General features: G+C 42.5%; 1 protein-coding gene across 1 annotated transcript; it reads left to right on the forward strand.

Moving 5' to 3' along the window:
• Positions 1 to 919: 919 nt before the first annotated feature.
• Positions 920 to 16,613, forward strand: LOC139294320 (phytanoyl-CoA hydroxylase-interacting protein-like). Its single transcript, XM_070916175.1, has 5 exons — positions 920 to 1,043; positions 9,366 to 9,562; positions 11,122 to 11,296; positions 13,189 to 13,306; positions 15,540 to 16,613. The coding sequence occupies exons 1-5, from the start codon at positions 938 to 940 to the stop codon at positions 16,081 to 16,083; spliced, it is 1,140 nt and encodes a 379-aa protein (XP_070772276.1). The 5' UTR covers positions 920 to 937; the 3' UTR covers positions 16,084 to 16,613.
• Positions 16,614 to 16,801: the final 188 nt, after the last annotated feature.

Genomic DNA, 16,801 nt, shown 5'->3' on the forward strand with positions numbered 1-16,801 from the left:
CTGCTCCTGGGGGCCACTGATGAAGAGGGTGTAGTAGTCTCGGCGAGATGATTACAAACAGACACACCCCGCCGCCGAGCATGAAGCATGGCTTTCTGGCTGTGAACTGACAGGTTTTTACAATTTATATTAGTATGCAAGAAGGGTCGCCAGGCTGTTCATTCATTATGTCGCGCAATATGTCAGAGTCGTCCCCATGCACATCATTATTGTGTGGTCCACTTGCACCTGCGCTCCTGAGAGAGAGAGAGAGGGCTACACCTCACCAAATAAGGACATGCGAGAGACCCTTGATGGGCATGACGTTGAGCGTGAAATGGGAAAGAACAGGAGTGTGTGGACGGTTAAGATGGAGACATAAACCGGAGGGGGAAGCACCGGGCTAATCTGGTTACATAAGAAGCCATTGAATTTGCGGAACGTCTCTGTACTAATCCGCTGAACTATTCATGTTCAAGTGTCCCGCGGCGGAACAACACACGGTACACACACACACACACACACACACACACACACACACACACAAGCGCGCGCACACACTTGTGGCTCTGAAGGAACAGAGGCGCTGCGTGGAAGGGGAGCGCATGAAATAGAAGACAAAGATAAACACACATGCTGATGTCTTTGAGGTTCGTACGTGTAAACGCGTCTCTGCGGGAGCTGCTATGCCTCACGTTGCAAACCCGAACTGGCGGCTTGTGCTGTGTTCGCGCCCGTGACGATTCCGCTGACGCGCCACTAGCCGCACCACCCAGGAGACAGAGAGGAGAGCTGTGAGCGACGGACCGAGCAGGGGACTGACTGGAAAGCGGTCTCTCTTTCTCTTTCTTTTCTCCTTCCTTGGCGACGGAAGCCCGCTGCTGTGCAGAGTCCCGTGGACGATATTTAACGAGCGACAGCAATTCACCAGCAGCAGCATCCCGGCTCTTCTGCAGAGATGGAGGTACCAGGCTTGGCGCACAACATCACCAGTCCATTAAGTCCCTGCGAGGGGATGATCAAGGACCTGAGCTTGGACGCCATACAGTTATGCGAACGAGATGGTAAGGAGAGGTTTGTGTGCTTTTCACTGACACGTTGAGACATTTGCGCATAACATCGATGCGTTTGGCCCTATTGTCAATTTCAGAGCCGCTGCAGCGCTTCCAGTCTGTTTTGTCACTGGCTTTAGCTGCATGCTGTACCCTCATTGTGTGTTTGAAGGGAGTAGGGGCCGGTCGCTCCGCCGGGTCCTTGGATGGATGGATGGTGCGCCTGTGCGTGTGTGGAATAGCTGAGTGTCTTTACAGTGGCAGTGGTTTTGTTGATTCATAAGAGAGGGTTATCTGCTCAAAGGAAATATATATACCTGCAAACCGAACATGCACAGGAAACTATAATGTTAAGTGACGAGTGCCTTTATTTCAGCACCACAGACATGGACAGAGACCGGCAGCCACCCCGCCTATAACCGCTGCCTCTTGTCCGTTTCTCTGGGAGTTGCCTCAATCAATGTATTTGCACATAGGGCATGGCATTCTGTACATTTTTATGATTACAAATCACTCAGTTTTTAATCTTTTATCTACTCCTAAACTCTCGAAAAACTCTCCCTCTGCTTTTAAATGTATAATTCATCCAGCTGCATCCATGCTGAATATAGTCTGTGGCTGACTTCACCGAATTCAAAAGTTTTCTGGTTATTTAGCATCAAAGTAAGAGTTGATATCAATCTAATCATAGATTAGAAGGCAAAATATAATAATGTCAAAAGGGGAAAGCAGTTTTTACATGAGCTGAACCCTGATGCGAATTTAATGGTGGGGAGGAAAAAAAGCAAGTCATCATCAGGAGAGAATGAGAGGCTCAAACATGGCTGCAACCACGTGTGTGCACAGGCGGTGCAGCCCTACACACCCATCAGTGCAATTACACACAATTGATTCCACATCTGAGTCCAGATGCGTGCTCACAGAGATCCCCTTTTTAGATTAAGACTGCAGATTAATTCACATCCATGGCAATGAAATGAGATCACACCTTTTCACGGCTGAGTGGATTTAAATTGGGGGTTTTCTTAGCTGTACCACATGTCCTTTATCTGTATTTAGATTGGCCAGTTAGGGCACTGATGGAGTCAATGGTGTGTCTTCACTGAGCCTCGGAAGGACCCCCAGCATCTCATCACAGTGCAGTCATTGTACCACAACGCCTCATTTTCTGCCAGAGCTGCTCCTCATAATGTAATACAGCAGGATGCAGTTGATATCCTCTTAGTGCTTTGCTGGCCTGATTTTAAAGCTGTAATTTTAATAATGGTGTGTAGACTGGGGCTGGACTTCTCTAATGGACCCTGTGCCAGCTTTGTGCTTCCTCTGCTGCAGGTTTATTGGGGAGCTTTTTTGAGCCTGCTCTCTGCAGCACAACAGCCACTTTCCTATTTATCAAGTATTGCCCAGTGTAAATAGTGTCTCTGTGTCCTTGAGACACCCACATACTCTCTGTTTATGGAGCAACACAGTTACAATGTCTACCTTCTGTGCAGATTCTGCAGAACAAGTGGTGGCTGTCGTATAGCCGAGTAGCTCTTAATTGTTAGTTCAGAGAATTCATGTGCTGCAGGTGGTTTACTCATGGTTCACTCATATTATCATCAGTGTAGTTTAAGTACCATCACTGCACAGTGCAAGCTAATGCCAATGCCATTATAATCTATTATATATGCACAAATTCACTCATAACATACTTGGGCTTCATGATGAGAAGCGATGAATGTGTAATAGTTAGTGAAGCTTGTGATGTTGAGAATGGTTTGTAGTGTTGATTGGATTAGCCTATAGTAGTGTTCCTGTTATTTTGACCACCCCCCTGAATTTTGATGTAGCAGTTTCTCACTTAAAATGACCTCCAGAAATACTGTCTAGTTTACACTTTCCCTGCCACACCCTGACTGCATTGCCCACTTTTAGCTTTCTTGTAAATTGACTCTTTTATTATCTGGTCAATGTGAACATTTTTCCAAGGACTGTATTATTTTCAGTTCCACATAGCTTTCTAAATTTATCTCCCAAATCCATTAATATTTAATTGCCAGCATGAGAGGCTTATGTGTCTATGCTGACCCAGCAAATGGAAATGCATGCAGCTTCAGTAGGCCTACTGTCTGTGGAAAAGAGCTCTCACACATACACACACTGAGGACTGTTTGAGCATCTCAATGCACAAAAGAAATGTTGGGATACAAGTTGTTTCTGTGTCCCCTGTGTTAGAGGGGGTGTCACGGTCTTACTGGTTCAGCTTAGTGATGGGGTTGTAACATGAATAAGTGGGGGTTAAGGAACGTTTTGCCAAGAGTGATGAGTAGTGGGAAAATTACAGAATTGGCTCATGTGAATAAGAAGTGTGTGCAGGTCTGGGGACACAGAGAGCTGCTTCCATGATGTTGTACTGGATACAAATTTACCACCAACCTCTGCAAGACTGACTAGGACCACCATTTAGATTTTATATTCACAGTTAATGCCTACTTACAGGGTGTAATAAAATACACACTACATGTCCTGCAAGGCCTTTGCGCCGTGGCCACTGACATAATTAAGTTGTCATGATGGATGGCTGCCATTTATGCAACCAAGTACTGTGTCTGCACTGCCTGACATGTCTCTGTCTGAAATACTGCTGCTCTAGCGGTAACACCCTCAGTCTGGCAGTGTGATAGACAGCTAGATAGATAGATAGATAGATAGATAGATCGGAATCCATCTGCGAAAGGTGCCTTAACATCACAAGTTGCTGTGTCAAGTTGAAGAAAAGCTCCCTCAGTGTTGAGCCTGCTAATTACTAGTCGACGAAGGCATTGTTTCCTCAAGTGGAGTGCTGCAACACTTCACAAAAGGCTTACTTTTTCAATCCCTGCAAAATCACAGTGGAGCTGAGAAACACCATGACAGGAAGTTTTGCAGGATCAAATCGACAGTGGGAGAAACTGTTGTGCAGGAGCCCCTTTTTTTTTATCTCACTGTCTCGAATGTGCTGCATTTTGAAGACATTATCAAAAGATTTTTATCAGCCACGCTAGTGATGTGGCTTTATGGATGGCAATGTCAGTCAGTCAGTCCACCACTTTGGTCCGGAAATATCTCAACAGCTATAGGATTGCCATGACATTCGGTATAGACATCCATGGCCCCGTGAGGATGAAGTTGAGGATTTTGGTGATCCCCTGACTTTTACTTTAGCGCCACCATGAGGTTGACTTTTGTGGTGTTTTTTTGTGAAATGTCCCCAATGCAATTGGATGGATTGCCATGAAACAGACATCAGACATCCATGTTCCCCTCAGGATGAATTGTAACAACCTTGGGGATCCCTACAATTTTCATCTAGCCCCATCATCAGGTCAATTCTCTTCTTTTTCCCAACACTTTGGCAAAATGAATAACGTTACCATTAGCCATAGCTGTGTTTTGTTTACAGCTAATTAGCAAATGTTAGTGTACTAACATAATAATAATAATAATAATAATAGATCATAGATGGTGAACATGGTAAACATTATACCTGCTAAACACCAGCATGTTAACATTGTCATTGTGAGCATGCTGACATAATCATTTAGCTCAAAGCCCTGCTGTGTCCAAGTAAAGTCTGCTAGCATGGCTATAGGTTCTTGTATTGAATGGTAACTGCTGTGATAACAAGTTGGCCCGTGTAGAGCTTATCCAATATGTTCCAACGTGGTACATTAGCAAGCCGGCCTTATGACATGCAGCATCGTCTGAGTAAGCTGGCATTCTAGTTTGGCCAATGTTCAATGTGAGCAGTTGTGTGCCATGACTGTGCTGGCAAGAGTTACAGGTACATATTACGCAGCCACTTATTGGCTGCGTAGTATATTCACTTGCAATTGACTTTACTGTATTACATATTTCAGAACATTCTTTGAGAATGATTGCAGGGCAGTCTGACCCTGAAAACACACTTCAAACATTCATGCCAATTTTCCTTTTGTATGTTTTCTCAATGCCTGACTGCTGGTATATAAAATTCTTCTACACAGAAATTCAAGACTTGTACAGTAAAGCAGAGTTGAAGGAGTTTACAAGCAGCCTGTTGTTTGAGAATTTAAATTCTATGCAAATGACAAATGATGACTCATTCTGGTTTTGGAAAAACAGATCTGTCCTCTGTGAAGGGCTTCTGTGTTTAATTAGTTTGTAAGAGTTGGGACGGCTCGATTCTGAAGAGTCCTCGTCACCACTAAAGGTTGTTATTAAAGTGTCTTTACTGGGTCTTTGTTTGCTGTTCAGGGGGCGTATCGATGTGTAAAAGGTGGAACACAGACTGCGTAACCCTGATGAACAGAGCATTGTATGCCCTCTGTCTCAGTCTAGCCTCTGCATTCAGAGGAACAAAAGGCATGATTTTCAAAGGCTTGCGAGTATCGATAACTAGCGAGTGTCTGTGGCAGCGCTCATATCTACAGTTATATTTCAGACTGAACACTGCAAGTTAAAAAGTAGGAGGCTGGTCTGTGAGTGCCCACTTGTGCAGTCAGAGACAATCGGTGCTACTATCATCTGCCAATTCTTTTTTCATATAACACACCTGCCAACAGTACTTGGGACATTGATTTTTCAACAGTAACCTTGACTGAAAGTTGACTTGTTTTGAAATCGAGAAGTGTGGACCTTCAAATGGTGCACATAGTGGACACGTTTATCACCAACTACCACTAAGACAGCACATTTACGTACATGATGTTATAAGATGGCCTGAATGGAAATCAAATCACTTTCCTCCCACTGGTAAAGCGTGCTAACAGGTAATTCACAGTATCAAGCCAGGTGTTTCTGGAACAAATCCTACCACAGAGAGCCATTAGGATGGCTCTACGTATGCATGTTAACAAGATTTTTATTGATCCCTCTGCATCTATTGCTATTCCACACTGTGGTATTTGACTGCATGCTGAGTAAAAGGGCAATACCCAATAAGGTCCAGTTGATATGGTTTAGCAGATTCAGCGGAGTAGGCTTTCCATCTTTTGAAGTTTAAGGCTTTTGCTTTAATGCAGATATTTCTGTGTCCTGCGTTTTGGTGCACTACTCGAGCATGTACAGTGCTCCTATGTCATCATGAACCCTCTGTACATGTGTGCTCAGCATGAGTAATCTGTGCTCCTAAGCTCCTAAGCAAGGGCTCAAAGCAGACTCTCATTTTGCTTGATCATGATGAGGCAAAAACCCCCACCCTCTGCCTCCCGCACAGCATTATAATACAGACCAATAAATAATAAGACCAGTAATTATGACTCAACTGAATGAATATTAGCTACAGTAGTAACTCAGGTGCACGTACAAAGTAGCGAGAGCCAAGGAACAAAACTAACATATAAATTTAAATCAGGGATTTAGGCCTCCTGTGTGAGATTGTAAAACGTTTTACTCTCCCTCACCGCCTGACCTTCATCCTGCTTGGCTTTCGCTCCTTCATCTTTCATCCTGTGCTCTCAAGAGTCCCAGAGGACTCGGAGCACAGCTTAACACTGGCTGTCACACAGCCGGTGTATTTACCTGCAGGCAAAGCTACCTGCTTCACATTATATTCACAATGTATTGAGATGACGTTGTATTGTATAAGTTCATTCTATGTACTCTATCATTCGTTTGTTAGCATGAGTTAGCACTGGTAGCTTAATTGAATTCTTTAACCTACATATTGGGTTTGTGAATGGCATTAATGGTTTTTATATTGTTTTGCCTTTTTTAAAACATACAGAAGAGTGAACAGTGGTGGTTGCAGATTTCTGTCTCGTGAGCATTTCCTTTTGATTTTCGCCTTCAGCCTTCAGAGCTTATTTTCCGTGATAACATCACTGTTAGCTCGACTGCATGGCCTTAAAAGTGTTATGTAGGCAATATCTGACTGCATTTGGAAAGCCTCACTTTGTCTGTGTAATGCCTCCATTTGCAAGTTAATTAGGAGGGCATTAGAGTAAACAGGAGCTAAATCAGCATTGTGGAGTCACAAGGAGGTGGGAGGGCAAAGACCCGCATGGGGTCTCCTTTCAGAGTATTTAAGGGAAACATCAGTGTTGACATTAACATTTTAAGGAGCACAACACAGAAACTGAGTTAGCAGGTTTTTCATCTTTGATGTTTTTACAGTCATACTGACTGAGGTAGTGAGAATTTGGGATAGAATGAGTAGCCTGAAAGCTTGTGTTTTATGATCTATGATCAATGATGAATGCTTATAATGAATCTTCACAAAATAGCATAAAAAGATTCATGAGTCACCCTCATAGTGGTAAGGCCTGTGTTACTCAGCATTTTTATAATAACTTAGGCAACAAATCATTGGCAATATTTGACTTCCTTTGGATATATTTCATCTTTCCCTGACGCAGATGTCAGAGAATGACAACAGACCTCGTTGTTTTCTTGTTTTTGTTAAAGGTCAGCAACATAGAGTCTCAGGTGGGACGTTAAAGTGCTGACATCACTGTCAGAGGTCTGCCCTGTGTTGACCCTCTCAGTCTGAGCCAAACTTATCAGCTCAGTGGGGGTTAAGTATAATGAGATGGGCTTTAAATGTGGACCAGCAGCAGGACGAGATGTTTTCACAAATCAAAGCAGAGAGATGTAGGAGCCCACGCATTAGGACAGTGCAGATGGCTGAGGATGTAACTTCTGGCCGGTTTACATTTACCCCCAGTGCCCCTAACATGTAGTTTTAGCCACGTGCAGTAATACATCCCACGTTTAAATACATTGACTTACTATAGTGTGAAGATTTATAACAATTTCTTCCCAAAGATTTCTCTGTTCACCACTGAAAAGTCATCTTTCCATGCAAAATACATTTATTTTCATTCATCATAAGCAGCAGTGTAGCCCAAGCACGTAACAATAGGTCTTTCTTTTTAGGTTAAAGATGATTATATTTGGTAATCAGCTGTGATTAGGAACTGGTGATTAGGACAAAAGTAAGTGGGGGGTCTCATCTGGTCTGGTCTGGTCTGGTAGTGAAGAACATACATTTGTCTCTTATTTATGTTGTTTTAAGACATTCATAAGTCATGATGCTTTTAGCTGTTATCAACTTTCATTGGCCATAGGGATTACCTTCTGATTGGCTATTTCCTAAAATGAATCAATCTACAAATGCTCCACTGTTAGAGTGCTGCGTGGAGGCGAGACAGGAGAGTCCACACAGCCCAATTATGGGATTGCTCTTTTATGTCGCCCTCTCTCAGCTGATGAGTGGAGATGGACGCTCCATGCTCCGCTGCTTCTGCTATTGTTTTCTCTCTATAGAGTTGTGTGTGCGTTACTCCCAAATTCTGCATTCTTGTATTTTACTCACTCTCGTGTTTAGACCCAGGAGGGGGCACAGAGCACACATTGTTGTCATGCCAAGTGGGCGTCTCTGAGTGTGACGCAAAGTCTATATTCATCCTAAATCTACAAAGCTCTCATTCAACCTTGTTTTGACATTTTCGCTGGCCTCAGTGTGCACTTTGAGTTGTACGCCTTTGCTACATGTTGTGTTACATACAGGGACCTGACTAATACATGAGATCTATGCAGCTCAGAAATATTTATCAACTTATTTGATGGAAAACAATCTTGCAATGGTCTTTATGTTTAGGCCAGGAATATGAATTGAAAGTTTACCCAATTTAAACGAATGGCTGAAGTACATTCACCAGAATTTTAAATGTTATTGTTGCAGGGTCACGTCTGTTGCCTGCAGTATGGTAGCTTGGTTTTCTTTCCCCTCTTACTGCTGATTATAAATGGATCCATCGCTGCTGAGAGGAGATTCAATCAGCAGCGTTTGAAATATTTAATGCCGCGTATGTTCTGGAAAGGAGATAGGTGTGTGCGTGTTGAGGGGCTGATGTGTTTCCATGGCAACATATATGGTAGTCGGCGACACAGTCTTTTGTGTGTGTGTGTGTGTGTGTGATATGGTGGATATACTACCGTTAGTGCTGTCTGTGGAATAATTACTGAGAAAGTGCAGTATGGAAGGTTTATTGTCAGTAAGAAAGAGAAGAGAAAAACAAAAGATAATTCCGAGGTCTGAATAAAAGCTGGGCATGGATAAAGGATTTAAAGGTGTACAACTGACTTAATATGGTCTCAAGAGTCTTTGATAATAAATGTGATTTACAATCACTGATTAATGTCTCATAACACTTAAGATATTACGAGCAAAGAGTCAAAAATATATTGTATCATATTTTAAAAAGTTTTACTGGCCAGAACACGATTTGTGATCCCAAAGGATTCCTACAGTAAATACAAACTCATTTCATTTTGGTGTATATTGTTGTTCTATTTGACATTGATTATATAAACATTGTTTTTCAACAGGAAGTAAATCCCAGGATGGCAGCATCTCCGAGATGGAGGAGCTCCCCGTTCCTCAGAACATCAAGATCAGCAACATCACCTGCGACTCCTTCAAGATTTGCTGGGACATGGAGCCGCGCAGCAAGGAGCGCATCACACACTACTTCATTGACCTGAACAAGAAGGAAAACAAAAACTCAAACAAGTTCAAACACAAGGTAACGCTTGAATCGGCGCAGATAAACACGTTTAAAGGAAACACCATGGAGAGATGACTCACCAAAAGGCCTCTTGTTGTAGTCTCGCTCAATAGAATTTGCTCCATTTCATAAATAAGGAAGAAATGTGTGAAGAATATGAGGTTTTGTGTTTATGTGATTCACTGTGTGAGAAAATTGAAAAATCACAATGCCCAAACTAGGCAACGTGCCAGTATAAATTAGATAAATCTTAAAGTAACCAAATTATGAATAATTCTCTCGTTAATTATTAGCTCCTAAAACATTTTTTTCATTCCTTTATTTAATCTCCTTTTCAGCAGGTACCTGGCATAGAGGGCAACAAAACACTGTTATAACAATAAACACAAACAACATAATCAGGCTTAGAGTTTCCAAAACGATCAAAATAAAGTAAAAACAAAACCCAAAGGTAATCTGACAAAAAGTCCTTCTGTACACTGTTCCTGGAGTGTTCCTGCAGTGTATTTAAAAGCTTATTTGCCTAACTCCGTCCTAACTCAGGGAACTTGTAGAACAATGGGAGAATGCAGGCCATATTGCTTTTGATTGCTACACATACATGTACACAGGTAAACAGATCACTTAAAACGGGATTTATGTCCCAAAACATCTCTTTTTTGTATTTTATTGTAAAATGTGTGAAATGAACACTACAGTGTAATCCCATGCAATATAATATTTGTAAGTTGCAAGTAATGCAAATTTTTAAATAATGCAAATTTTATGACACCAGGTTTCTTTATTGTTGTTGCTGTGCCTACCGAGTGGACTGGCAGTGAATGAGATTTGTCCCTTCATGGCCATAACCACTCTGCAATATCATATTAGTGATAAAGATAGTTATTGCAAGGCTATAACCATCTGGAGGTATGATAATCTTTGATGTTTGAAGCCTAAAATGATGCTGAAACACATAACACAGCTACACCATGTTTTACCCCAAGATAACCTGTCTTTTCATGCTTGAGGCAAACAGACATCACAGCGAGCCGTTGCTCTGAGCTCTAATAGGCTAATATCACTCACTCTGCCCTCTCTGCCTGAGAGTAATTGCACCAGCAGCAGCAGCAGCAGCAGCAGCAGCAGCAGGAAGACTGCAGCTCTTTCAGGGGATTGTCAGTCATCTGTTTGGTCATCTTACAGACTTGTTTCATCAGCCTCCTTCCTTTCGTCCTGCAGTCACTTCCTGGGTGCTGGGTAGCTGAGTGTCTCTCCTTTCTCTACTCTGCGGGCGAACCCATACCAGTATTTTGATTTTGGCGTGCAGCAACAGTGTTGGTGGATTAATGGGTTGACTCTGTTGCTAGGCAGGGGCTCCTGGTCCAATCAATGAGCTGCTAAGGCCCACTGAGACTGGTGAACAGGGGGGATAGTGTACAAAATTGTGTACATACATAAACAAAAGGGCAACCACAGGTTTAAACTGCATGTAACTGAAAGAAAGCCATAACTGGAGAATTTCTTTCTGACTCATTCCTTCCTTTCATCATTCACCTCCTTTTTCCGTCCCTCCTGCGCTTCCTCCCTCCCTCCAGGATGTTCCTACCAAGCTGGTGGCCAAAGCAGTGCCCCTGCCCATGACGGTTCGGGGCCACTGGTTCCTGAGCCCACGCACAGAGTACACCGTGGCCGTCCAGACCGCATCAAAACAGACTGACGGGGACTACGCCATCTCCGAGTGGAGCGAGATCATCGAGTTCTGCACTGCTGGTGAGTAAGATGCAGCTCACAGTGCCGTGACTACATACATTTTCAGGATGTGTGACATCAGTGCTGCCTTTGATTTCTGCCTGTACTTGGCCAACTTAAGTACTGAACAACAGAGGACAATAGCGGAGGGCGTCAAGAGAGAGGAATACAATGGAGTAAAGGATAGAGCACAGTATGAGGGGGAATATTAAAGCAAGGCTAATTTATACTGAGTGGAGGGAAAGATGGATGGAGAGATGGAGGAGGGGGTGGCGAGAAAAAAGAAGGATTAAAGGAAGGGGGGAGCTGCGCTGTATATCTTCGGATGCAGAGGTCAACAAGTTCAACAACGCTGGCTAGAGGCTTAGAGTGGGGGTGGGGAGAAGGGGGAAGCGATGATGGCATGGAGGCTGGAGGGTAGAATTTATCTGGGGGGGTAGTTGTGGGGGATGAGGAGCAGCAGTTGAGAACAGGCAGGATGTGGGATGAAGAGAAATTGATGAAGGAGAATGCTTAAATGTGATGGTGGACTCATCTGTCAGACACCCTCCATTACTGTAAAACCCTTAGTCTCTAAGTTGAATTGTTAAACAGTATTTATTCCTCCTGTATCAACATTACAAGCCATGTCATCTTAGACAAGCTAGCAGCTCTGTAAACCCTAATGTTAGCATGCTCACAATTACAATGCTAACTTGCTAATATTAAGCAGGCATAATGTTGGCCATGTTCATCATCTTAGTTTATCATATTAGCATGCTAACATTAGCACTAAAGACAAAGCACAGCTGATGGGAATGTCACTAGTTTTGTATTTGATCAAAGTATTGGACAAATATAAATTTTGACCTAATGATGGCACTAGATGAAACGTTAACGGATCAATACACTTATTACAATTTATCCTGAGGATAACATGAATGCATGTTCCAAATGTCATGCCAATTGTTCTTATTCTTGGCGAGACATTTGACTCAAAACCACAGATGTGAACCCTCATGGTATCCTGCCATCCTGCTAGCTTGGCTAAAAATGTTCAGAGAGGGTGGGGCAGTTGTGAAACGGATGAAAAGAAGCAGTTGAGATGGGAGGAAGGAGAACAGGCAGGGGGGAGAGTGTGTGTGATGACGGTGTAGAAAGAGAAATCGATGAAGGAGAATGCTTAATGATGTGGTTGATCCTCTGCATCCCAAGCGGGTGAAAGATGCCTCTGCCAAGAGCTTCCACTTCCACATAAAATCCTCAATCTTTCAGTTGAATTGTTTAACTGCCATTTATTCCATTATGTCTCACTATCAACAGTGCAAGCCTCGTCTTAAAAATAGGCTAAACAGATATGTTGCATTTTTCTCACCTTGGCTTTCCTTTCATGTTGTTGCAATCACCACGTCGAGATAATCTGAAAATCTGCTTCACATTAATAATCAAAATAAGCAGCATATCTTCTTTCATTTTTGTTCAAAGTACTTTATCTTTGCGTGAAACAGCTGGGAATTTTCCCCCAAATCAGTCGGTATGTTCAAGTGCTTGTAGGAAAATTGGAATGGGGAAGAAGAGCCTTTATCATTATGAAACTTATTATATGCTTGGAATAAAATCCACACCCAATTTGGCAGACCTGCTCACTTGGCGGTGAGTGAAAGGAGATTGTATTTCAGGAGTTACTGAAAATGTTTTTGGTCTAAGTGCTGAGTCATTCTGAAGCTATTAATATGAAGCAGTTAAGGACGGAAGGATCTCAGGACCCTTGAGGACACATGCACAGTTCATATTCCATCCTAGCCAGTGCACACAGTCACTCTTGTTCTTTATAATTTAAGAATTTAATTTGCACAAATGACATTTGTACATCCGATCCTCCTGGTGACAGTGTATTCATTTTCATGATGATATGTGTTATGTGTCTGTTTCAGATTATTCCACAGTGCATCTAAACCAGCTGTTGGAAAAGGCCGAGGTCATCGCTGGCCGGATGCTGCGTTTCTCTGTCTTCTACAGGAACCAGAATAAAGAGTACTTTGACCAAGCCAGGTAGGCAGCCGCCCTAGTTATTACTGAGTTGACGAGTATGTTGTCTATAGTTTCAGTTTCATTTGGATCTTTTCTTTGATTCTGAATGAATGTAACCACTTTTATATTGTCACAGTTGGTCTGAAAATGGTTTTTGGCTGTATTTGTGTCTGCTTTGCTTTACTCCACTCTTTCTCTCCAGCTTTTTAAAATGTCTCTGGCTGGACTGTGTTGTGCTAATGTAGAATTTTGATCACACTTTTACTACAGTATTTTCATCCAGTTTTGAAGATCTATTATCAGTCAAATCTGAATCTAACTTTGTGTTTTCATAACTGTCATTTTCCATTCATGGTATGATAGGATTATTATTGCATTTGGCATTGAATTGACTGGAGCCAATGAACATATCACAGATTTCTGCCACAGTGGCTAACTAGCCTGAACACACATTTCTAACAACAACAAAGTCATTGTCACCCCTTTCTGGTCTGTAACATTATGGGTAATAGTCCAAGTAATAGTATATTATATTAGTAATAGTTTATAATAGTCTTTTATACAACACTTAGCATTTAGACGTATTTGTGCATTCTGTTATCATTATTATTGTAAATGACAATACAATACTGTATATGGTATTTTACTTTTAAATAAGCACTTTATCTAAATATTTTGAACATGTATCACATTAAATTCAAGTTTAGCATCAATTGTTCTTACTGACTTAGAGCCTTGTGATGTTACGTGATGCTAATATGACCTTTAAGCTAAGGTTGTGCAGCATATAGTGTTAATACACTGCTGTGATAACAGTGCTATGATGCTGATAGTATATTATTCATAATGGGAAAATTGCAATGAAACGCATCTGTCCTTGGACTCAGTACTACATTTGTGTATCACTGCAGCACCATTCCATCTGCAAACAGCATGATGGCCACGTCATTTTGAGCTAATGTATTCTCCTCTAAAGAAACCTGGAAAAATGGAGATTCAGCTGAAGGGTGCAGCTGCACAAAGCAAGTACCTCAAATTACTGTAGCAGCCAGAGAGTCATAGATTGGTTCTTCCACTAACGTCCTCTACACACATACAAAAACAAAATTCAGCCATTTTTTTCTTCTGCCTTGTGATTTCTTTGCAAAGGGCCAAAGCCTGGTGCACCTCTGCCTGATAATAGCAGACAGTAGTTAGCGGATGTAGGGGAAAGAAAAGGGAAAAAAAACATGCTTGTGGCAGCAAAAGCTGCGTAAGTCTAGTTGTTAGAGGAGAGTGTGACAGACAGGGGAGAGAATATCTCTGGAGTAGCCTACTTTAGCAGTTTAATGAAGTATTGTGCAGTAGCAGTACATACTGGATTTTGTCTGGGTTGATGTGGGTGCTTTTTTTTTTTTTTTTTTTTTTTTTTTTTTTTTTTTACCTCCTTCCTATCTAGTCCTCCTCCTTTAATGGTGTTGTCTTTTCTCCTCATATTCTCTCTCAGTGGAAATGCTCTAACCTAACAAAGCACACAGTTTCTTTACTAAAGCCACAGCTTGTGAGTGCAGAGCTTTACAGCATGACGTCATCTGGATAGACTTCTCCCCTTTTGCTGAGTTGCATTTGCGACAGTACACTGAAAGAGCTTCTGTTAAACTGCACCATCATGTGGGGAGTAACAGCACTGACATTACCACTTGATGAGGCCTCTGCTCCCGTGACCTGGGGTGGGAGCTGAATAATTCCATAATGCCCACAACAAAGCATCAATTATGGATATAATGACAACCTCTGGAGTGATAGCAGTGTAATTACAAATCATAATTGGAGCTTCAGAGCTCAGATTTACTCTGTGGGGAAGATATGCAGCTGCCACAGAAGCATTCATCGCTTTGAATGTTCATCTGTTAATTTGCTTTCTGAAAGCTGCTTTTGTTTTCTAGCAGTTTGTCACAATGATAAATAAACATTTTTGTTTTTCTCTCACTAGGTTTCTGTGAGACAAACTGGACTGGGCTAATGTCATTACATGTACTCCATTGTATTCATTCCAAACATTCACACTGTCTGATATTTTAATAAAACTTGATTAGGTGATGTCACCGCCTTCTGCCATTTCCAAAATCAAAACTTTGATTGGCTGAGGGGGGGCACAAAAACTGCAGATCGAAACAAAGTGCAGATTTGTTACTGACTGGGCCTAAAGGGAAACAGATAACATGTTTGCTGTTTGTTCACAGCCAGTTTCTTTCTCTTTTTTTCCAAACTCCAGGGAGGCGCAGGAGAACCGGATGCTGCCGTCAGTGAAAGACAACAGCGGCAGCCACGGCTCGCCCATCAGTGGCAAGCTGGAGGGCATTTTCTTCAGCTGCAACACAGAGTTCAATACAGGCAAGCCTCCGCAGGACTCCCCTTACGGTCGCCACCGCTTTGAGGTTCGGGCTGACGCGCTCTTCAACCCCGACACCAACCTGTACTTTGGAGACTTCTACTGCATGTATACAGCCTACCACTATGTTATCCTGGTCCTGGCGCCAAAGGGCTCTAGGGGCGACGACTTCTGTAAGCAGAGGCTTCCTGCGCTCGACATCACCAACAACCGCTTCCTTACCTGCAAGCAGGATGAAGACGGTGACGGCAGTCTGGTGTTTCACCACGCCCAGGATGTCATCCTGGAGGTGATCTACACAGAGCCTTTAGACCTGGCGTTGGGCACGGTGGCTGAGATCAGTGGGCACCAGCTGATGAGTATGTCCACAGTAAATGCCAAGAAGGACCCCAGCTGCAAGACCTGCAACATCAGTGTGGGACGCTAAGAAAAGGCAGAGAATGTAGGAGAGGGAGGGAAGGACTAGAGGTGACTGACCTCTACACACACACAGGAAGTCCACATGTACTGATGAAGCAGACCAACACATGCATGAAGCAGCAGATTTAGTAGGCTCCCAGACATGCACACCAACATATCTCTGACACCGTTCTGTATTCTCAAGAGACCATCATTCCCAAAGAAGAGTGGAGAAAAAAAGAGGAAGGCACGCACTCTGACACCTGCCCCGCTGTCTCCTCATCTGAAAAAGGGTTAACCTAAATGTTGACTACGTACAAAAACCTGAACAATCTAAACCTGGGACACCAACAACACAGATCCATCCATCCATCCTGCAAGTCAACACTGGCGTACTGACCAAACCCTTTAACTGTACTAACAAAGATGGGCTGCTTCTATTCAATTTCCTGTTATTTTAAAAAGTTGTCCCATATTTTGTTAATGACTTTCGCCTTGTTATTATTGATATGCTGTTGACCGATGTCCACTGTCTGTGTGGACAAGCAGTTTGTTGTTCCCTATTACTTTGACTGTTTGACGTTTTAGAAATGTTTTGTTCTCATTCCACAGTAGACAATTCAGACTTTTTTTACCTCCTCCTAGTGGCACAGACTGGTACTACAATTTCCGAGGGCTGCAGCATTGAGAGTCATCTTTCTTTATACCAAAGGTATTAAAAACCAGACAACCGCTGTGGAATCTTA

Source organism: Enoplosus armatus, chromosome 12 (genome assembly GCF_043641665.1).
Source record: "Enoplosus armatus isolate fEnoArm2 chromosome 12, fEnoArm2.hap1, whole genome shotgun sequence".
NCBI classification, from domain to species: Eukaryota; Metazoa; Chordata; class Actinopteri; order Centrarchiformes; family Enoplosidae; genus Enoplosus; species Enoplosus armatus.

What these genes read in the sequence shown, in the direction of transcription:
- LOC139294320 (XM_070916175.1), top strand. Translation starts at nt 938, where the DNA reads ATGGAGGTACCAGGCTTGGCGCACAACATCACCAGTCCATTAAGTCCC. An exon ending in ACAGTTATGCGAACGAGATG is followed by an intron (nt 1,044 to 9,365) that starts GTAAGGAGAGGT and finishes GTTTTTCAACAG; the next exon opens with GAAGTAAATCCCAGGATGGC. An exon ending in CAAACAAGTTCAAACACAAG is followed by an intron (nt 9,563 to 11,121) that starts GTAACGCTTGAA and finishes CCCTCCCTCCAG; the next exon opens with GATGTTCCTACCAAGCTGGT.